This window comes from Coffea arabica, chromosome 11c (genome assembly GCF_036785885.1).
Source record: "Coffea arabica cultivar ET-39 chromosome 11c, Coffea Arabica ET-39 HiFi, whole genome shotgun sequence".
NCBI classification, from domain to species: domain Eukaryota; kingdom Viridiplantae; phylum Streptophyta; class Magnoliopsida; order Gentianales; family Rubiaceae; genus Coffea; species Coffea arabica.
Window position 1 is genome coordinate 37,546,722 of NC_092330.1, and position 22,397 is coordinate 37,569,118.

Consider the following 22,397-nt stretch of genomic DNA (forward strand, 5'->3'; position numbering starts at 1 on the left):
GGAGTGGCTTAGACCCGATCCATTTAACCTACGTGAACAAGAATGAGCTTTTTACGAATGAGCTTTATTTAATTCGATGATGAAATTAAAGTTTGTAAAATTTTTAGTCTTAATAAGGTTGACTTGGTATAATATTATGGAGCTCTTTATTAAAAATGATAATTAGTGTGGAGTGGCTTAGACTCGATCCACTTGATCTACGTAAACAAGAATGAGCTTTATTTAATTCGATGATGAAATTAAAGTTTGTAAAATTTTTAGTCTTAATAAGGTTGACTTGGTATAATATTATGGAGCTCTTTATTAAATACAATAATTGGTGTGGTGTGGCTTAGACTCGATCCACTTGACCTACGTAAACAAAAATGAACTTTATTTAATTCGATGATGAAATTAAACTTTGCAGAGCTTTTAGTCTTAATAAGGTTGACTTGGTATAATGTTATGGAGAGGTGTTAATTGCATTCTCTTATTTGTCAACGGCACTTCTCTTGACCTTTTTGACCATGTGAGTTAGTCAAATTCCCATTTTGCATTGAATTTACAACTACCCCTTTTCAATGAAATTGTAGCCAAAATGCAGAGTATGAGCATTTTTTATCATTTTGCAGGAGTAAAAAAAAGTTATAAGAAGTGATGTTAACAAATAATTAAGGGAGCATTATTAAAATTTTCCTTATATTATGAATGTAATTTGATTTGTTAGTGTTACTTAAAGCATTTTATATGCAGACTATTACGTACCAAATGGTATAACATGATTTTAAACTAGAAATTTGGGTGACTTTATACTTTTTTTGTGAGTCGAGATGACAGTACAAGTTTATAATGCTCACTCAAATTTACATCGCATGCAACTTTTGTTGCAAAATTTTTAATCTGTCAATTATGGTTGACCATGTACCATCATGAAATCAGTATGTTTATATATGTTGATCATGTATCTCAATGTAATCTATAGACGCCTCTATCCTTCAATTACCGCTTCACTAATAAAAAAAAAAGAGCGTAAACAAAATAGTAGATAGGGTTAGCGTTAATTATTCAATCTTCATTACAATAAGCAAAGTAAAACATAGTCCAATGCAAGCACAACATGGTTGTACTGCGACAGCGCCCATTCCCATAATAACTATGACACCAAAGACTGATCACTCGCCACACAAGTTCCACAGTGATACAGAGATGATAGAACATAGGCTAGGTGGAATAGATAATGCAAAACATGACCATAATAGACTCAATATATATATATATATATATAACTAAGACCAGATGCTAAAAACAGAAATAATCAATGGACTCTTAGCATTGAGGAAATGGAGTGCCACAAGTGTTGGCCACCTTCCTGGCATTAGGAGAGCTGATGAACTTCTTGAGATTAGGGTTCCTCATGTAGCTGCATAAGCATGGCCTCTGTTCTTTTATCTTGGAACAGCAGATTGCAGTAGGTGTAGAGGAAGATGTTATAGCGTTTGCACATGGGCTCAGCTGCAAAGGGTTGCAAGTCACTGCTTTTGCTTTCTCAATCCCTCCAAGAACCAAGAGAAGAACTGCAACGAATGCTAGGTGCTTCATGATGTTTTTGATGATGAAGAATTGCTGGTTTGGGAGAGGGATTGGGAGATGGAGAGAGATGGATGAAGTGGGATTTGGCTGTTGTCTCAATTTATAGAGGAAGGAGATGGCTGAAAAGAGGTGGTGATATTGATAAAGTTTTCACCCCATACCTATGCTAAAACTTTAGGCTTAAACATTTCATGCTTTTAAAAAAGTTCATCACTGATTCACCATGCAACAATCATTAGTCATCCTTAAAATGAGAAAATTCTAATAGCAAGTAAGCACTTATTCTTTGTTTCGTTTACCAGTTTTTTTTTTTTTTTAAGTGTTCATCATGTTATGTGTTTTCATATATATCAATTTTTTTAAAAAAAAAGGACATAAAATTATCTGTTTCTCAATTAATTATTCAGAATACGTCCAAGACTACTTTTTTTATAATTAATTAATTTATTTTTGGGTTTGGACTTTTGAGGGGAAGGGGGTTTCGGGCTGCAGTATGAAGATTATTATACCTAGCACTGCAAACGAATCGAGCAGATCGCGAGCCGACTAAATCGAGCTTGAGTTATTTATTAAGAAAAAGATATTATTTTATTTATTTTTTAAAAAATAAAATAATTATTTTTTATTTTTTCAAGCTCGAAGTCAACTAGAATTTGAGTCGAACTCGAGCTTGAAATTTAGACTGGCAGCTCGTCGAGTTTGATAAAACTAAGTCAAGATTCGATTCGATTAGATCAATACTCGACTCGATTCAACTCATTTGTAACCCTAGTTATACCTCATAACTCATTTCTACTGATAAAATAAAAAAGCTAAAGCATTAACAGAGGAATTTGAAATTTAATTCCTTGACCCGCAAAAGAAATATAGAAGGAGCTCCTAGTTTTTTGTTTTTCGTTATTTTAAATACCAAAAAGTGACCCTAGTTAAATGTTACTTTTTGACTTGTCTCGGGCTTTTCTTGCTTGAAAATGGATACAAAATATGTTTTCTTGTCTCATGGGCAGTCAATTTTCCCTTTTGCACGCTCATTTTAGAATCTAGTTAACTTTGATTGGGGAAAATAAGGAAAAAAAAAAAGTAATACTAGATTGCACAATAAACATCTAATTTGGCAAACATGAAATTTGATTTTACCACAATGTTTCCCGGTAGATTATTTTGATTGGCTTCATAATGTAGTTTTACTTTTGTTTCCGACTACTTTATCATGTTTGATAAATTAATGTAGAAACTGACTTTCTAAAGTATTACGATTAACTTGAAACACAAATCATGTTGTACCAAAAAAGAAACCCTCATGCTATGAATAAGTGAGAAAAGGATAGAGATGTTCTTACTTGTTTCAACGTAATTAGACATTCACAGAGTATGATTAATTTGAAGAAAACAAGCCCTTTCTAAAGAAAAGAAAAAAAAGAATATATATATATAGCATTGAGAATTACATCCATTGATCCAAGCAAAAAAAAAAAAAAAATCTATTACTTGTTCGAGCCAAAGTTTAAATCCAGTTATAGGTAAATCAATTGCAACTTTTTTAAGTGCTGTCAATGATTACTTCTTATTGGTAATCTTTCTAAGCATGCAGGCTAGCATTTTCTCCACATTATTTCTTCCAGGAACTCAGCCTCAACTCAACAGGTAATCATATTCTCAACCATTATTATTTTCCCCCACTACAGCTATACCCACAAGATGGCAATTAGTTTACCAACATATTTTCACAACTTTGTATTTTATTCAGAAACGAAAAGCTTTATAAACAAAAAGAAAGGGTCGATGTGAAATCGGTATAGGAAAAGTAAAAGTCCAATGCACTTAATTTGTCCTTTTAACTATTTGGCTCCCTCTTTTATCCCCATCCTCCTCATATATCTTTCTTTGTACAGCAAAATAAAGCGGTACTTAAAAGATAGTAAAATCATCGAAAATCAAAAGATTATCTGCTTTTCTCTTTAAGGCTTTAGGATAAAGAATTCACAAAGTCAAAAAGGGTGACTCTTTAAAGTGTCCTGCATTTTCACATTGTCCTTCATGAGATCATGATATTACCCCTCTATTATCCTGCATGATGGAGCTACATGACTGGTTCTTTGTCCAAGCTCCAAATGGGGTCCGCCGACTTCAACTATACTGTCAAATTTGACACTGTAAACAATTGGAAATGCGATGCACTTTCAATTAGGCAAACCCTGTTCGTGAACAGAAATCATCATTAGAGATTGTACTACCACGAAGAGGAATTAGCAGAAAAAAGACAGAATATAGGTAAAAGAAAAAAAAATGCAGTAGCATTCTATGTCCATAATAGTATTTATTTTGACCACAGGGCCCAAAATTATGGCCTGCAAATGAATGAAATGATGGCCTTCCAACCCTGAACTGAAGTTGTTTTGCCCTTTTCGGTGATGTGATGCAAGGGAGGCATGCTCGCTCCGCCATTTCAGATCACATGTGTAGTCTTTGCCTTGTCCAGTTGCCCTTTAAACTCCTGGTTCATGAAAAATTTAGTACAATTATAATAGGACCTTCAATTTCTTGAACGTGAAGTCTTGAACATGATTGAAGTATTGCAAATGATGGGCTACAAAAACCACTTCTGTTACAGGAGTAGTTCCTTTAGCAGTACTTTAAGGTTGTGATAAACGGGATCTAGAGGAGTTGAACAAAGAACTGAAGCTTAGTGCAAAATTTACTTGCAACATCAGTCAATTCTGTGATGTTTTCGTCTTCTATCCCTAATGCAAGGTTCGAAACATTAGCATTATTTGTAATTCAACCAGTAGGAGGCAGGCACAATCAATGTATACGTTCATATTAGTGGATGATGCAGTAGTGAATTTTCTGTGTAAATTTACCAAATCCTATTCATGAGTTTGCAATTATAATATACATATTAACCTTTCAAATCTTGGAGAAGCTAACCTCTCAATCTCTCAGTTTCCTGCAATGCCTGTGGCACTTTTTCTTCTTCATTTCTTATTAATTTTCTTTTTTGATCTACCAACACAGCTTAGGTCAAGGTACTTGCATGCCCACAGTCTATTGCTTGAGCTCTTTCAGCGTATACATTTGTGCAATACACGAGTTGTCAGAAGATTGGAGCATAAATATGAAAAGGTACATCGGATATGAGGCTCTTTTGCTGTGGAATTCTCCTGCCAACATTGATAGATTCGCCTTGGCAAATGATGAAGAGGGCTGTTTTGTTCTAATCCCTGTGGTCCTTGCTAAAGTCCTTTTCTAAATCAGTTCTATCATGTCATTAAGATCATGATGCATGCTTTTATTGGTTTTGGCAATGATAAGGCTAGGGAGGAGGCTGTTTATAGGCTATAATGATTTCCAGCATCTATCAACAATGCAAAAGTGATGTATCAATGATTGTTTAGTAATATACTCACAATGAAATGGATTTTGTGATTAATTAGTATGCTAATAGCAAGCAATATAACTCTAATTGCTCCTATTCTGGTCAAAGATTTCCTCCTAGAGAAAAAGCCACCCCAAATCCCACTCCGGCTCTGCAGTGCCTAAAGGCGTACAAGCTCAATCTGCGATTATTTGAACGAAAGAATTTGCGTGCCCTTAAAATCATGAGTGCTACAATGATGATGGTGTGAGTCATGACTAGCGCAATCATGATAGCTGCTCATGCCTATCGCCCTCTCTGCAAAATGGTCAAAATTTTCTTTATTTTTGATGCATCATCCCATTTGCCTTTTCATTTTCTTTAACCTTTTTTTTGGTGACTAAAAATTTGTAAAATGATACATATCAGGAAAAAAAAAGGAAAAACCAAAAACGGGCTAGCTAATTCCTCAAAATATTGCCAAAATTTTTTTAAAAAAATCCGACAAATGTGACTCTGACAAAGTTAACGTCCACAGCACGGCAGGCAGCCCGGTTCAATAATACTTCAATTGGTCTAGTTGAAATCCGGTGGAAGGGTGTCCGCAGTTTAGGTTAAGCTCGAGAAGGATATTTTATTTTTTGATCTCAATCTACTTTTAATCAGTGGATCAGACAATATTGAAAACGAGTTACTTGGTCATTAACTTGTTTATCAATTATATTTGTTGTTCCCATAACTCTGGATTTCTTGTTTGTATACCGTGGTCACTTGTTAGCATGGATCCGGTGCTCAATTATGGTGACAAAATAAGATTAATTTCTGCTAGGTATGAAATAGTCAAGAAGTTCCCCTAGTGTATAGAGCTTAACAAAGACCTTAAGGATCAAATTTGCAGCGTACAAGAGATTTTTAACTCTCGCATATTTCCTTTGAGAATCCATAATGAATTTTCTGTTCATGTGATCATTGCCAACTACCAAATGAAACACAGAGAATCCATGACCAGTTTCTTTACTTGGATGTTTAAATGAGTCAAGAAAGTTCTCAGCTATTAAAGGAAGACTAAAAATGGATTGAAGAAGATGAGCTATTAATTTAATGAGTTCTGAGCCCCTGCAGTGGAGGCTATCTTCTCAGCCATGCCAAAGCCATACCTTTCTTACTTGCCAAATGTGTCTTGGTGGCTAAGATTAGAATCATACTGCAGCATATATATGACAATGCTGTATAAGGTCTAAAGTATATGAATAGCTAGCAGCACTGATATTGACATACTTTGTTGGAAGATCGATTAGCCATGTCGAGCTCATCCTCAGATTCAGATGAACAGCCGCTATCTCCAATAAGATTGTTTGGTCGTCAAAGATCCTTGCATCAGATCCTTGGAGGGGGAAAAGGTGATTCTCAACTTTTTATCCTGTTCTTCTTTACCATTTTAACTTTTGATGCCATATATTCTTTTATTTCGAAATCGAACGAATTTTTGTATTGCTTTTCCAAAATAGTTTTCTTTCTCTATAAGATTATTTCTCAAATGTCAGACAGCCTAACATAAGAGTGTTTTTTTTTTTTTCCATATAATATCCTGCGTATAATTCCCATGGATATTATGGTAATCTAGTCTGGTTTGCTTCATAAGTTTTAATATCTCCTCCATCTTGCCTTATTACAAAGAAATTCAAGAATTCTGTATTGTCATTGTAAGCTAAAGCGCATTAATATTGTGAAATAAAGAAGTGATTTCAAGTTGTTTTAAAAATAACAATGTATTTCCCAATAATTACATATATGAACATGCCTGTAATTCAAAATCCGTTCGTTACACCTGTTCTCCAGAAATATAAGGAGCTGAATTAAATTATCTCATCCGGAGCCCAAAATTGAAAAGGGCAATTAGCATAATCATGTTTCTCCAGAAGTGAAAAATTGCTTTCATCGACAAGTGTTGTTTACAATGAATAACAGTCGCACTTGAACATGCTACCTTTTTTTTTTTTTTTTTTTGAATGATTCGTGTCCTTTGTGTGAGGCTTAAATTAAACCTCTTCTTGATTGCCAGATTGGAATACGCTGTAAGAACAAAGTGAGTCAAAAGTACATGTTTTCGCACAAGAAAGATGTGTTTACGTGACATTTGCATTTTCAATTGCAGTTGCAGACATACTACTGTGGGAAAACAAGAAGTTATCTGCTACAATCCTAATAGGCGTCACAATTATATGGCTCCTTTTTGAATTGGTGGAATACAATTTCATCACTCTTCTGTGTCACATCTCTATCATTATGATGTTAATTATGTTTATTTGGTCCACTGGGGCAGGATTAGTTGATTGGTACTGTTTTCTTTCCTAATACCTCTACTGCGTTACCAATTCATATTGCAAGTTAGTTTCGCCATCTTTAAGTTTTAACTGAGCTAATATTGCCAAACTTTCTGTCTCCAAATGCTCTACAGGAATCCCCCAGATTTGCATGCTATAACAGTGCCTGAAGCTACATTCAGATGGCTGTTTGCCAAAATCAACTGGATATTGTTGAATTTGTATGACATTTCATCTGGAAAAGATATAAAAACATTTTTTCTGGTATACATCTTCGCTCAATTGTCATTTTGATCCTGCTGTGTTCCATTTTGTCTTTCCGCCAATTGATTGTGTTATCATTGTCTTCTGACCTTCCTTTTCTTTTGTATACTTCCAATCAGGCAATCACTTTCCTCTGGATGTTGTCAATTATCGGAAGCTCTTTCAGCTCTTTGAACTTCTTATACATTGGTAAGGTTGATGAAAATCTGTTGATGTTGTTGGAATAGTGTTGTATTATTGTCATCATATGTAAGTTACTAATCATGCATGGCATCTTTTGTTATTTTTTGCTGGGATTTGAAGGCTTCCTCAGCTTGGCAACTTTACCAGCTTTATATGAGCGTCATCAAAATGAAGTGGATCATCTCGCAAGCCAAGGGAGGAGAGAAATGAAGAAATTGTACAAAAAATTTGATTCAAAAATCCTTAGCAAGATTCCAAGAGGGCCAGTGAACCAAAAGAAGGGATACTAAAGTTGGAGAAAATCAGGAAACTAACTTGTGAAGAAATTGCCTGTCCCTATTTCATAACCACTTTGCTATGTTGCCTAGACAGCAAGACATATTTGAAGTAAAAAAAAAAAAAAAAAATTACTTCTTCAAAAGAAGATGGATAATGATTAACCTTTTACAGCTGTAAAGTATTCATTCTTAATTTTCTTTGATCTGTCAGTATGAGTTTATCTGTTTAGCACTTTAGCTTCAAGGTCAATTTCATGGTAATGATGGGAAGAAAACAAAATGGACGGCAAGATAAGTTGATTCAAATGGTAAAAATAAATTATTTTTTTTATAAAAAGTTGCGTGTTTGAATAACGTCTATAAGTGTATATATACAGTACTTGGGACATACTTTGATCCGTAGTGTTGAGTGAAGCCAAATTCACCAAATTTTCTTTTACAAAAAAAAAAAAAAAAAAAAAAAAGAAGACCGAATATGTTTACTAAATACAACGAACATGATTTTCCAAACTGAAATGAAATTGCACATGCTGTTCCCACACAACCATTAAGGCATGAAACATCCATCTGAGAACCAACCGCACTCGACCTAACGCGGTTGATTGTTGATTCCCAACTTGCCCATAACACCACCACCAATCGCATTCCATCACCAGTAGTGTTTCTGGGATGTTTGGATCCCCTGTTTTTTGGATGTTTTTCAAAAATTAGTTTTTCAAATACAATAAAAATTTTTAAAAAGTACTCTAAAAGGAAATTTAAAAATTAGTTTAAATTTTTTAAAAATTTTAAAAAATATCTCAAAATATATTCTAGAAACTCTTCTATTATTAAATATTCCAAAATATTTTCTAAAAAATCTGCTACAGCAAAATTTTTCAAAAACATCTCAAAAAACAGCTAATAAAACAGAATTGTTGTTGGCCAATATACTTCCTTTGGGCTTGTAGATTCCATTGTTGCTTTCAAAATCTCTTCAGAAACCTCAATTATGTTCATTATAAGCGTGGGTTACAGATGTAGGCTAAAGCTAATTATTGGCCCAAAGCCAACTCTGCATGTTCCATGTGCAAGCCCAAAGCTAATTACTTCCTGCATTCCAAATTATTCGTCGCATTTCGGGATTTTAACTTATTAAGAATAATAGTTTGATGGTAATGTTGGTAGATTTATTTTCAAAGTTGCTCTCAAGAATTCAAAATTCAAATTTGAATTTAGTATGAAATATAGATAAAGATGGGGACAATATTGAAAAAAGAGATAAAAAATAACTTTGACTTTGGTAAAATAACAAATAATAGTTACAAAATTCGGCTAGACCTGACGGTTCAACCATTCAAACTGGTGAATCGGCCACCTAATTGGATTGGTTTTCAAGTTAGACCGGATAAGTAATAAATCCATTGACCAGTCAATAACCCAGCGGTTCAACCGTTCAAATCAGAAAAAAAAAATTGTTGATTGAACCTTCAAATTAAAAATTATAATATTTTTATAATTCAAAATGTATTATTATACTATGTAATGCACTTGCTGGTTGAATTGGCCAACCCATGATTGGACCAGTAACCTGTTGAATCGGTCACCTCTTTGGACTGAGGTCCTAGTTGAGTTTTATAATTTTGTGGCAAACATTTTGGGACATTCCAAAATGGAAAACATGACAGTCCCAATGGAACAGTGGGAATATTTTATTTATATATTTATTCATTTTTTGGAAGATGGCTTTGAAATTATACGGTAACACTTTTTGTAATGTGATACATATGAGATAAAAAGATAATTGAAAATTATGTTTATGATACAAGTCCAATAATATTTGAATTCTTTTGTTTCAAATAATACTAACCAAACGGATCCAAAAGGCTCTAGATGTTCCTTAAAATTCTTGCTCCCATCGAACCCTTTCTATCTATAAACGCATCAGGGAAGAAAGCATAGCAAGCAAGTAGACAGGGCTTTTGTGGTTTCCTGTGGAATTAGGTTTGTAAAATGCCAAAAAGTCACTTCGGCTTTGGAAAAAAGACAACAGCCTGTCCGGGTTGAGTGAGGTCTCTTTAGGTCTTAGTAGCAGCTCGCCTGCTTAAGGTTGTTATCCCACATCGAATGTTGGGGGGGGGGGGGTTTGGGGTAGTTTATAAGTTTCCTCAGGAACCACAAGAGTTACCGGCTTTTATGATTTCCTGTGGAATTAGGTTTGTAAAATGCCAAAAAGTCACTTCGGCTTTGGAAAAAAGCAAGTAGACAGGGCCTGCTAATTTTCCGACCACAGTCCTCAATACGTGCCTGTTTCTTTTGGCCTACGCATGAAAAAATATATCTAGCATTTCAAGTTATATTAACCTCCAATATGGTTTTCACAATTTTTTAAAGATTAAGATAAGAGATAAATTTCAAGTTAAAATTTTCAGTAATAGGAACGGTTAACTTTTTTAACTTAACTGTTTTTTCGTGGTACTAAATATATGGTACTTTCCTTTTGTGGGCAAAATAGAAAACATAAATGGTGTAAGATACACCAGAGTCATAATTTTAATCCAAACTCAAAAACATAGATTATTGTTTTTCCCAGAATCCAGATTTTATCATGAATTCTCAGCTGGCTATTTATATGGCTTTTAATCTGTCTATAATTAACACAAAGATAAATGCAATGACAAACTCAAATTCCAAATGCGGTCCACTGATTCCGAAGTTTTAGAACATATATTTTGTTCAAAAGAAATTATTATGAAGAATCGCAGTCGGTAGACTGGGTAAGTAGTCTTGTGCTTAAGAATGCTTTAGAAAAAAGCACGAAGGTCAAACTCTGACCAATTTCATGCAGATTCTCTAGTTCTGTGATAGGGATAGCACATTTTCGATAAGCATTGTCAAAAAAGTTGTGTGAAAACATTAGATTCTGCTGTGGTTTTGTCCTTTTTCTGTCCCTTTCCTCTTTTTTCCAGTTTCTATGTATGGCGTGATAAGGAGCCTGTGTCCATAAAAGTCAAATTTTGCAGTAGATAAGATGAGTAGTCTGAAAGACTTGTGGAAGTGCTGATTCCAACGAAGACAGAGCTTAGGAGTGTACCAAGAGATGGTCAGAGAACTCAAGGCAGGAGGAGGAGGAGGAGGAATCTGGGATGGACAAAATTTTGAGGGCTTAGGAAGTGTAGTTTGGGTTTTGTGGGTGGCGTTCCTTAGTTCATCTTTCATCTTAGCCGTTATCCTCTCCTGTGGAAGTGGTGCAACCAGAGACAAGGCTTCTTCTGCCACCCAAACTGATGCCCACGGGGCTGCATGTGGTGCAGGTTGCACCGCTGCATGTGGTGGCTGATCACCGTGCTGCTCTCTGACTTCTTATCACCTACCTGATCTGCTGATTCTTTTCAGTTGTGAATCGGGAGAAAAACCAAACTAGAGATGACAAAAAACAAAGGGTAGGAAACTAAACTAAAGTAGTAATCGATTCCTCCTCCTCTCTTTTTTTTCTCTTTTTTGTTTGTTAGGGGTACAAATTGTTCGGTTTTGCAGTTCAGGAGTTGTAATAACAGCCTCCTATCAATAGATGTCAAAAGATAGGCAACAATTCACCCAATCAATTTTAGCGTTGCTGGTGTAATAATTTTGCGGTAAAGAAAATTGAAAATTGTTAATTGTATGTACCGTTAGTGTTGTCTTTTTCACTGGCTTAATATATACGAGCGTGGAAAGCTATAGATCGAACATGGAGTTCCCCACAGCTGAGGTTCCTCCATTTTCTTGCTGCGATTTTGATTCATTTTTCATGCACTTAAGCCTGATTGATAATCATCACAATTTTGGATGCGTAATTTGATGGTTGCACTCTCAATGCAACATGAGGCAACTATGATGATGATTACCTCAGCCAGCATTTTGTTGTAAAAAGGGACTTGAATTGCCTATTGCCTCTTAAGAGATAGATGCTTGCTTTGCTTGCATAAGAAAGAAGTCCCCAATTTCTACATTTCACCGTAATGACCACTGCATATAACAACAATGATAAACCATACTTCAATAGTTCTGCTTTCTTTTTGACATGTACGAAAAAAAATGTCCCAGTCTCGACTTCATAGTGCCATCAACCATGACCGGTACGGGCCATCAACTATGGTGATTTCACTGTTGTAAGCAGAGCATTCACCTAATTAATTACAGCTGAAAAAGTGTTTGTTCGTTGAGATATAGATTTACCTTCTTCCCAGCAGAAGACGCAGCAAAAAGAAATAAATAAAAGCATGCCGGGCCTCAAAATGCAAGATTAGAAGGTCAAAAATTCTTAATTAATCAAGAGATGAAAATCAAAGAGCAAAGACCACAGTGTAAGATCACTGCACGGAGCCTCTTATGTGCAGTGCAACAACCGACTCAAGAAATGACACCACTAAATAGAAAGTGATGCACAACTCGCTTTTCATGTCTGGGTACGGGTACATATGCCCTCTCAAATGTGTGCATATGTTCCCCTTTCCACCACCGCCTCAACTTGGTAAATGAATTTTTGATGCCCTGTCATATCGTGCGAGGCACACAAATTAATCACAAGATCTCTTGAAAATGGAAGATCTTTGCTCGGATTAAAGTTACCACGAACCGTAACCTAAAGTTTGCCCATGGACCATAATTTAAAGTAAACTTTGTTTGTGGGAAGCAAAATAAAAAGCATCTTCCTATCAAATATCATGCAAAATGATGTGCGTTCAAAACTCCACTGTCCTGCATAACATCCGTCACTGAAGAAAGTTGGGATGGGCAATGGATGAAGAAGTAGATGAATGATGAATCTAGTATTCCAGTACCACAAAGGGCAACATGTTGAAAGACCTAATCGACTAGGGATAAAGAAGAGCTGTCACTCTGATACGACTCAACCGGATAAACGACAAAGACGAAACTGGTTGGTTCTTCTTTTTCCTGATCCTCTCCTTATTCCTTACCCTTTCTTATTCTTCAGGTGCTTATCATAAGCCTGATCAACCACTACATAGGCCAGAAGTCCCTGCAAGCCAAAAAAGACCAAGACAAAATCACTATTAAAAAAGGTTAATCATTATTAAATATGAGAGCTTGCTGCTAATCACAATAGTTAAAATAAAAATATTACATACCGCCATTGTTGGAATATAGTGGAGTATATAAGCAAGCTTCACTATTCCTACAGTGACAAATGGAAGGGGCAGACCCATTTGCAAATAGAACCAAACTGCTAAAAGTATGAAACAAGTCGTAACCTGAAATCCAAAGACATGATATAAGTGATATACAAAGGTCCAAGCCCAACAGGTCTTCCCCACAACCCTACCTTCCATAATGAAGACCAAATATACAATCCGATTCCCAGAAAGACAAACTATCATTGTATAAACACAATTTGAAATACCATTGTGTTAGAGAGCTTTGTTTCTATGACCTCCAAAATCCTTTACTCCGAGGCAAGTCTTATTATTATTTTTTTTTAGAGATTTTTTTATTATGTTTTCAATCTTTAGGTATTAATGACTTAAACAATTATTTCTATAAATTTTTTAACACATTTTCACTAATCTTGTCCCTCTAAATGTGATTTATCAATTGATTAATCATCTTCTTTGACATTCCTCTTTAAATCTTTCCTAAGGCATACCAGCCTCTTGCCCTACTAAGGTAAATACATCCATAAAAGAAAAAAAACCAAACAGTCATTGTATAAACACAATCTGAAATATTATTGTATCGGACTTTTGTTTCTATGATCTCCCAAATCCTTTACTCCGAGGCAAGTTTTATTATTATTTTTTAGAAATATTTTATTATATTTTCAATCTTCAAGTATTAATTTCTTAAACAACTATTCCTTTTTTGTAAGAATCTTTTCTTATTCTAATTCATTATTTTCTTACCATCTAACTTTGAAGGGATTTATATTTGTAAACTTTTACTATATTTTCTTATTTCAACACCGACTCAAACTTTTTTTTTTAGTTGAATTCTAAAATAATTTTTGCAAAAAAGCAAAATTGCTTGTAATTTTTTACAACTTTGTCTTATGTTATTAAAGCATTAGAATGCTAGTTAGAGTACTTTAATTTTGACAGCATAGAAAATAAATTACATAACCATAAAAAGGACATAAAAATACAAATGAGAATAAAGGCAAGATACTTACCATGTGTGTTACAAAACCGTCCAATTTTGGCAATACAAATTCGTAAATCTTAGTTGTCCGATCCAGCTCGATTTCACCTTCAAAAGGGTGACATGTACATAAACCGTATTTAAAAAAAATACATGATTGTTATTATTAATATCGATACTATATACTATTTACCAGTCTACATCTCCAGAAGGGTTCCAATCATAATATGGCGTGCGTCATTTTTTTAAGGATTTTGAATTATTTTATTCTTTAATTAATTCAATTAATGTTATCTATCGGTTATTAGTTTGTTTGGTTCAAATGTTTATCCCTATATTCCTGGCAGAAAAATATTTTGTTAAGCTAACTTATCAATTTAATGAAAAAAAATAACTTATCAATAAATTTTCCTAGATAAAAATGTTTTATCCTCAGTTGCAAATGACAAATGGCATATGTTGTCATTTGAAAAATGTTTTTCTATATAAGATATTCTAAATTTAAACAAATAACATAATAAACTTGTAAACATCAATGCATAGTCTTATAAATGTAAACGTGATAAATTTTTTTTCCTTCAACCCTTTTCTATAAATAAGGAGTTGTACTAATTATCTTATTATAAAGTGATTAAACAAGGATATAATGCTTTAAATTATACAAAAACAATCAGTTTCACTATTGCAAATATAGGCTTTTGAAATTGGTAAAATAAATAATACAATCATTGGTAAATTTATTGGTCAAAAGAGGTAAATAAAATAAATTGGAGAGGTAAATTTATTGGTAAATAAAATAAATAAAAGAGGTAAATTTATTGGTAAATAAAATAAATAATAAAATCATTGGTCAAAAGAGGAAGAGGGATTGAAATTGGTAAATTTATTTATTTGTCTATCATCCATTCAAAAAACTTTTTAAGATGTTAGTAAGTACATTTATATTTCTTTTTATACTTGGCAATTGTTGGTTATGGAAATAGAGTTTCTTCTTTGTATTTAAAATATTAATATGTTTGGAGATTTGATGGTAGGCTAGATTATATTGTTTTGAGAAGGTGTGAGTATTGGGTTTGAAATTAGGGTGTGATTAATTGGAATATAATTTTGATTTTTAACAAAATGAATTTCTTGAAGATGTCTATAGTCATAATGATGCCTTCCGTTTCTTAAACTTGATTAAACCCATCCATGCCTAAATCTCTCCTAAGAATTTTCTTCAAAATCATAATGTGGCTCATGTAGCAGGAGTTGAGCCACTTATATGAAATCAAACCATGGCATTCTATGTTGAAGATTATGCAAACATAAGAATAGTAGATTGTGAGTTTGACCATTCCATAAAATCATATGGTAAGAATATTTCTAAAGGATGGGACAAATCTTTAGAATTGAATGCATGTTTTGGGAAGCAAATTTATGACTATGATGATGGAATTGCTTGGGTTTAGAATTTTGAATTAAACTATTTGTTAGTATAGTGGGTTTGGTTGAAATATGGAAGAAAACAATTAGCAAAATAATTTTTGTTTTATATTTGTACAAAAAGGGTAATTTAGAATTTTTGAAAAAAAATATAGGCTTTTGGACCTATATAGTTATATAAATAGTAAAAGTAAGGGATTAAGTGTTATTTAATAGACTTGAGGGAAGGACTTTGCAATTGTAAGAAATTTCAGGGGAGATTTCTGAAATTATCCCTTTTGTAAATATGACATGGATTTTAATTCGATTGCACCAAATTACCCTATATTTGTTGAACAAACAGAAGTTAACCATTGTAGGATCTAAAAAAAGAAGTTAACCATACAAAAGACCTTTCTTTGAAATAAAATTGATTCGGTTTCTTACACCTATTTTTGCTTTCATCAAATAAAGTAACTGTTAAACTCTTATATCTCTCAAGTGCGAATAATATAGTCACAATTTGCAAGTGCTAGAGACAAAATTGTGAAAACATTCCGAATTGATACACGAGATACATGTACATACAAGATTAGGTTAATATTGATGTTCCTTAGGTTCCAATGAATAGCTCGTATGGTAACCACTTTAGGGTCGTCAGATTAACCCTCGCTAGTAATGTGCTATGCATCTTGGGCACGTTCTCTATAGTCATAGGGGATTAGTTTAGCATAAGATGGGATACTGTTGCGCTGACAAAAAAAAAAATTGATATTTTGCTTTGATATCTATGTACAAGGGTTTGTTTTTTATTTTTGTACTGATTTTATTGCAAAACTAAAGAAGTAGATTTTCCAACTTCTGATTGATTTTATTTTGAAAAAGAAAAGCATGTTAATAAATGTTTTTTTTTTCTTATGTATAACAATTATACATAGATGTAGTTACAACCCTATTAACACTTTGCATCATTTTTGTGCTCATTCTAAGATAAGAGTAAATTCCTTTTTTTTTTTAAATAAAAATCAAGAATAAAAGTATGTTCCATTCGTGGGAACCAGGAAGCGTCTTGACGGCTATTCATTTCACGAAGACACAAAGAAAAAAGAAAGGAAAGCAAGAAGCATATAAAACTTAAACTAGATTTACCTTGTTTCTTTCCTTTACCTCTTTTTGGTAATAAACCAACTCCTTTGTCTCTTTCATAATATTTTTAATTAGTTCTGTTAACTCCTTTTTTATTATACTTTTATTGTAAATCATAAAAATTTCCTTTTGTTGGTTGGAAAGCCATTTCAATATGTAATAGACTTTTCTTCTTCTATTAGATACAGGGCCGTCAAGAGGGACCAACAAGTCCCTCCCTATTATAGTAGTGGTAGAATAAAAAGTGGACTAAGATCAAAGTCCAATGTATTTCAAGTTTCCTTGACTTTGCTATCTTTAGGCATGCGCAAGTCAAGGAGAATCCAAGCACAAAATAATTTGTGCCACACAGAGCAAATCAAACTACAATCTTATGCGCCACTAATTACATCCCCATCTGCCTTCCTGGGCACCATCTACCTCCCATTGGCTTTTCAATGGCGAATAAGAACACTAATTCAGCATTTGCCATTTTTGCCATCCTCCTCCTCCTCTCCTTCAATGCCAATGCCTCAGAAGATCAAGAAGCCGCTGAAGTAGGGCGCAGAAAGACCATATTTGAATCAATCCGTGATTTCTTTTTCCCAACAATAGAGATTACAATAGCCAATGATGGTGACAAGACGGTGTATTACATGTGCAAGTCGTCAAAAAACGATACGGGTTTGCATGAACTGAGGAAAGGAGAAAGATTCATATACAATTTCACACAAATCGCTTTCCCAATGAGATGGTGTTATTTGTACATCAATGACAGAGTGAATGGATTCTTTTGGTCGTATAACGTTAGATTGAGATGTACCAAATGTTTTTGGAGCATCACAGATTATCCCAACTTGTACAGGAGCGATCGGACCAGATGGGAGCGTCAGAGTTTGTTTATGCCGGCCGAGTTCAACATCTCTAACTATCAAATAAATCACACTTGAGGCATCCAAAGGCTTTGGCATGGGAGGACTTCGGAGAGAAGAATGGCACGATGCATTAGAAAACTTGATCAATCATCAAGGATCTGATCTGTCAGTGCTTAGATGGTGAAATGTGCTTTCATCAAATTTCAGTTTTCAAATATGATTTGGTCTATGAAAATAACATGTATGAACTTCTTGTTAATTGACTCTGTGAAGGTAGAAATACATCTACAGGCTATGGCTAGTTAAATACTTAGTCTGATCCCTTTGCATTTCATGGTTCATTTGCATGATTAGCTCTAATTTGCCATGCATATTCTGTTACCTTCTGTTGCTCGTCCTTACTTTTCATTTGTTTTTCGTACTTTGAGCTAGGGATGATGCTTTTGAGTTCCTTTTCTTCAAAAGCAGCCAATGAAGTTTATTTAGACAGGGTGAATCCCCCGATAAAAAAGCATTACAGATTGAAAAGTCCGTTTACATAAAATAAGAGTGTGGTGCTGTTGCAAGAATGTAGAAGATTAGGCATTTAGTGGCTTAGCCAACAATGATATGAAAAACAAAAGGAAAACAAACAAATTGTGCTTTCATCTTAATTAATATGTTCTCCAAGAAGAAGTTCATTACGAGAGAGCAAAGATACCCATATCCCTGAGATTTACAATAGTATTGAAAGATATCCTCCACGAACAGATCAAGGCTTCAAGGTTAAACTGGCTCCAGCCTCCATTCAATCGTCTAAACTAAGTAGCTATTTAGCAAATTTTTCTTTCTAATTTTAAATCGAACCTCGAATACATCTTTTACTGTACATAATTGTGTGCATCAATAGCAACATCGAAAATACTTGGACTAAACAAGGGAAGAAAACAAGGGAACTAGCACGGGTACCGCGGTAGCCAAACTTAACACAATAAATGTTAATGCCATAGGTGGCTCTCAGAAACTAAATTCAATCATCAAAGTCATTAAACTCAAAGAATCGGTACTGCTGCAGCTGTCGTCGTCTTCGAGTACAGATCAACCATGTCATGTTCCAATCATGCATTGCCAAAACATTTCCATATACATTCACCTTCCACTTAAACAAAGTACACTTTACTTAATACTGCCAGAAACCGGCAAAACCTCACCAAAAAAAAAATTGAAAAACAACTGGACCCCAAGAGTTCCCCTCACCGACACCTTTCCTCTCTCCTAAATTCCTGATAAATTATCGTCATCAAGCCTTATTATTTCGGTTTCCTCAAGCCGGCAGGCTGCACTGGTTATTTTTTCCACGAATCCATCCAAAAAGCAAACCATATACTATAACGCCCACCCACCGAGCCGAAACAAGGGAAAAAAAAGCATCCCACCTAAAAAGAAAAGTTTCCGTATTCCAAAACGCAAAACCTGTAGCCCCACAAACAATTCCCTTCACCCCAAAAAAAAAAGAAGTTTGTGCAATTATACATACATTACACTTCTAAAGAAAGCAAAAAAAGAAAAGAAGTTCCAGTTATTGAGGACTGTGCGTTGCTTCTTGTTCGTGAGAAATTAGTAGGAGATAACAGCTGAAAAAAATGGGAGTTTCCATCCCCATTTTGGTAATTATAACATCTCTTCACCTCATAGCCTTCGTTCTCGCTATCGGAGCTGAACGGCGTCGAAGCACGGTAACCCCTTTACTCCATTTCCAAAAATAGCATCTGGGTTCTCTTTGTTTTATGGAAACTCAGTTAAAGTTCTAATTTTTTTTTTCCTGGCTTTTAATGTTCGATAAGGCTAATGTTATGCCGGATAAGTACGATGAAACGACTTACTGCGTGTACGGTACGGATGCTTCGACCGTCTACGGGTTATCGGCGTTTGGGTTGCTGTTAATTAGTCAAACGGTGCTTAACGGCGTTACTAAGTGCTTGTGTTTTGGGAAAGGGATGATGGGTGGACGGTCTACTACCTGTGCTGTTTTCTTCTTCATCTTTTCTTGGTAATGATCCCTGGTTTATTTTTTTTTTCCAATTTACTATCATGTCCTTGCCTTCTGCTTTGGATTTACTACGTTTGCCACTGGGAGAGTGGAGCATTGTTGATTCCAGCGAGTCTATGAGTTGGAGTTGGGCCCCACCTCCCTGTTGGCTGGTGATAGTTGGTGCCTTGGTGGTAGAATAATTCTCAACACTAACTATTCCAGTAATGATCTGCACAGCTGCATGTGAAATATTTTTACTTGCAATAATTGGAGTTTGGCTGTTGGTTTTTTAAATTCTTAATCTGGCAGGATGGGCTAGGAGATAATTTGTCATTGTGGTGGGGTCAAATTCTCTGTTGGGATAAACTTGTGACATCATTCAGCATTTAGGTTCTGTTTCTAGCGAATAATTGTATGCAGTTTTGCTTAGAGCATTTTGTATGTGATGTTTTGAATATGTGTACAATACCTGTATGGTAGAATTCATGCATCAACTGGCATAGAAATTGCAAATCTTCTGGTAGGGTATGTATTGTTTTCTCATTCCACAATCGGCCATAAGATTATTTTGAGCAAAGGTTTCATCAAATAAACATGCCCTTACTTGGAACTGAAGAAGTTTGGGAACTGTCCTGTTATGCGTTCCATGTCATGACATGTTTTTCGTTGCTACAGAAAATTAATGGTTCCATCTATTCAACTTTTGCACATGTCACGTATGGTTTGATATGCATGTTGAATTTCAGCCGTTCCTTGTATAAAATGCATTCACGTGTGTGGTTGTAATTTTGCTCATCTGCTCCTTTCTTCTGTCAATGAGGGTGGTAGTAGTTGGAGAACAGGGTTTCATCCATTCTTATACTTTCTAGTAGATAAATTTTGGGAATTTGCATGAAGCTGGATGTCTTTCAACAAAATTTGATCAGCATTGTTTGCTTCCTGATTCTTGCTGCCATTGAAATCCCAACGCATGTGCCTTTCTTGGTTTAGTTTGGGGTAAGATATCTGTATTAGGTAACCAAGTAATGTGCATAAAATTACTGGGCAAAAATAGTTTATGCATATTCAGAAGTTAGATCAGAGTGAGAAGATAAAATTCTAGAGATTCTTGTTGAGCTATTTCACTTTTTCCTGGTTTGTATGCATGTCCAAAAGTTTAAAGGTGGAATCTGAACCCTGTTTTCACATTTTGTGAAGATATTTTTTGGCGTTCCTAGAAATAAAAATTCTTATGACATTTATGATCTCAATTCTCTTGAAGTATACTTTGGATGGTTCCGCTGAACTTGTATAAACTAATTCCCTAAGGTTGCTTCATAAATTGACTGGTCAGATCCAGAAATTTCATGCTTTGATTAAGCATGCTTCCTTTGTTTTGCCATTCCCCTAGTTCTCTCTTGTTCTTTGATTCTTCTTTTCCTTTATTCTGGAGGGTAGAGATTCTTGTTTCTCCCCTTCTTTGTCATGTTTTTTGTGTTTTTGGATTCAATAAAGTTTCATTCAGTCAATAATTTCTGCAGGCCCGGCTAAGCCTTTTTTTTTTTTTGGCACACCTGCAAAACAGAATTTGATCTTCGAAGCTCTTAATTTTGTTCAAAATGGAGCTGGCGAGAGCAGTTGGTGTTCTTTTCCATTGCATTAGTGTTCTTTCTTTGCAGCTGCTTGGTTATCGCGTGATATTTCTGATTGAAATAACATGATTTTTCAAACTCTGTTTCATTCTGTTCTTTCCTCCTTTCTCCTCATTATTTCATGAGGGCACCTCATAGTGACTATTAAATTCTTCACTCCATAAATTCTTTGGATTAGCTAAGTGTGTCAACGTGTTTTATTGTTTTTCTTGCCCGTTAATAACTGAAAGAAATGCACAGGGTAAGCTTTTTGGGAGCCGAAGCATGCTTACTGGCTGGCTCAGCTAGGAATGCTTACCATACTAAATACCGAGGCATATTTGGTGGTAATGACTTGTCCTGTGCTACCCTTCGCAAAGGTGTTTTTGCTGCTGGGGCTGCATTGACCTTGCTATCCATGATAGGCTCCATTTTCTACTACTGGTCTCATGCCAAGGCAGATACAGGTGGATGGGAAAAGCAAAACACTGAAGGACTTGGAATGACAACATCCCATTATATGGAGAATCAACAGGAATTGAAGGTCTAATCATGGTTTGGTTGTAGTGCTTGTGTATCAATAGTTTCTGGGGTATGTTTTTGATGAAAATTAGAAGATCTGGAAAGGTCCTTAATGAGCTATGTATCTAAAGTATCTGTCTATAGGAAAAGGTTTGCACTTCAGAGGTTTTTCCCGAGGGTTTTCCTTTCTTTAGTCCTTTGTTGGATGTTAGTAGATAAAATCACTTCTTCTCAGCTAAACCTTACTCTGACACTGTCCTTAGAAATCAATTGCAGAATCATTTAAGAAAGCTCCGAGCAAAACACTAAAAATGGTTTTCTATTTTGGGCAAGAAAGAACACACCTACAAACAATCCCAAAAATTAAATGACCATTTTGAGCAAGAAAGAAAGACACACCTACAAACCATCTCGAAAATTAGATGGCTCTTTATTAAAAATGATAATTGGTGTGGAGTGGCTTAGACCCGATCCATTTAACCTACGTGAACAAGAATGAGCTTTTTACGAATGAGCTTTATTTAATTCGATGATGAAATTAAAGTTTGTAAAATTTTTAGTCTTAATAAGGTTGACTTGGTATAATATTATGGAGCTCTTTATTAAAAATGATAATTAGTGTGGAGTGGCTTAGACTCGATCCACTTGATCTACGTAAACAAGAATGAGCTTTATTTAATTCGATGATGAAATTAAAGTTTGTAAAATTTTTAGTCTTAATAAGGTTGACTTGGTATAATATTATGGAGCTCTTTATTAA

At 34.7% G+C, this 22,397-nt stretch overlaps 2 protein-coding genes across 2 annotated transcripts; both read left to right on the forward strand.

The window, feature by feature from the left end:
• The first annotated feature begins 6,000 nt into the window (after window positions 1-6,000).
• Window positions 6,001-8,134, forward strand: LOC140016998 (reticulon-like protein B9). The gene is made up of 5 exons (XM_072071332.1): window positions 6,001-6,324; window positions 7,080-7,260; window positions 7,383-7,512; window positions 7,632-7,701; window positions 7,816-8,134. The coding sequence occupies exons 1-5, from the start codon at window positions 6,225-6,227 to the stop codon at window positions 7,983-7,985; spliced, it is 651 nt and encodes a 216-aa protein (XP_071927433.1). The 5' UTR covers window positions 6,001-6,224; the 3' UTR covers window positions 7,986-8,134.
• A 10,588-nt stretch (window positions 8,135-18,722) lies between these two features.
• LOC140017024 (uncharacterized) lies at window positions 18,723-21,805 on the forward strand. The gene is made up of 3 exons (XM_072071373.1): window positions 18,723-19,209; window positions 19,318-19,523; window positions 21,377-21,805. Exons 1-3 carry the CDS (start codon window positions 19,117-19,119, stop codon window positions 21,663-21,665), a joined length of 588 nt encoding a protein of 195 aa, XP_071927474.1. The 5' UTR covers window positions 18,723-19,116; the 3' UTR covers window positions 21,666-21,805.
• Window positions 21,806-22,397: the final 592 nt, after the last annotated feature.

Excerpts from the sequence above, each read along its gene's own strand:
- LOC140016998 (XM_072071332.1), top strand. The coding sequence starts at position 6,225 with ATGTCGAGCTCATCCTCAGATTCAGATGAACAGCCGCTATCTCCAATA. Across the intron at positions 6,325-7,079 it reads GATCCTTGGAGGGGGAAAAG|TTGCAGACATACTACTGTGG; the intron begins GTGATTCTCAAC and ends TTTCAATTGCAG. Across the intron at positions 7,261-7,382 it reads GGGGCAGGATTAGTTGATTG|GAATCCCCCAGATTTGCATG; the intron begins GTACTGTTTTCT and ends AATGCTCTACAG.
- LOC140017024 (XM_072071373.1), top strand. The coding sequence starts at position 19,117 with ATGGGAGTTTCCATCCCCATTTTGGTAATTATAACATCTCTTCACCTC. Across the intron at positions 19,210-19,317 it reads CTGAACGGCGTCGAAGCACG|GCTAATGTTATGCCGGATAA; the intron begins GTAACCCCTTTA and ends ATGTTCGATAAG. Across the intron at positions 19,524-21,376 it reads TTCTTCTTCATCTTTTCTTG|GGTAAGCTTTTTGGGAGCCG; the intron begins GTAATGATCCCT and ends AGAAATGCACAG.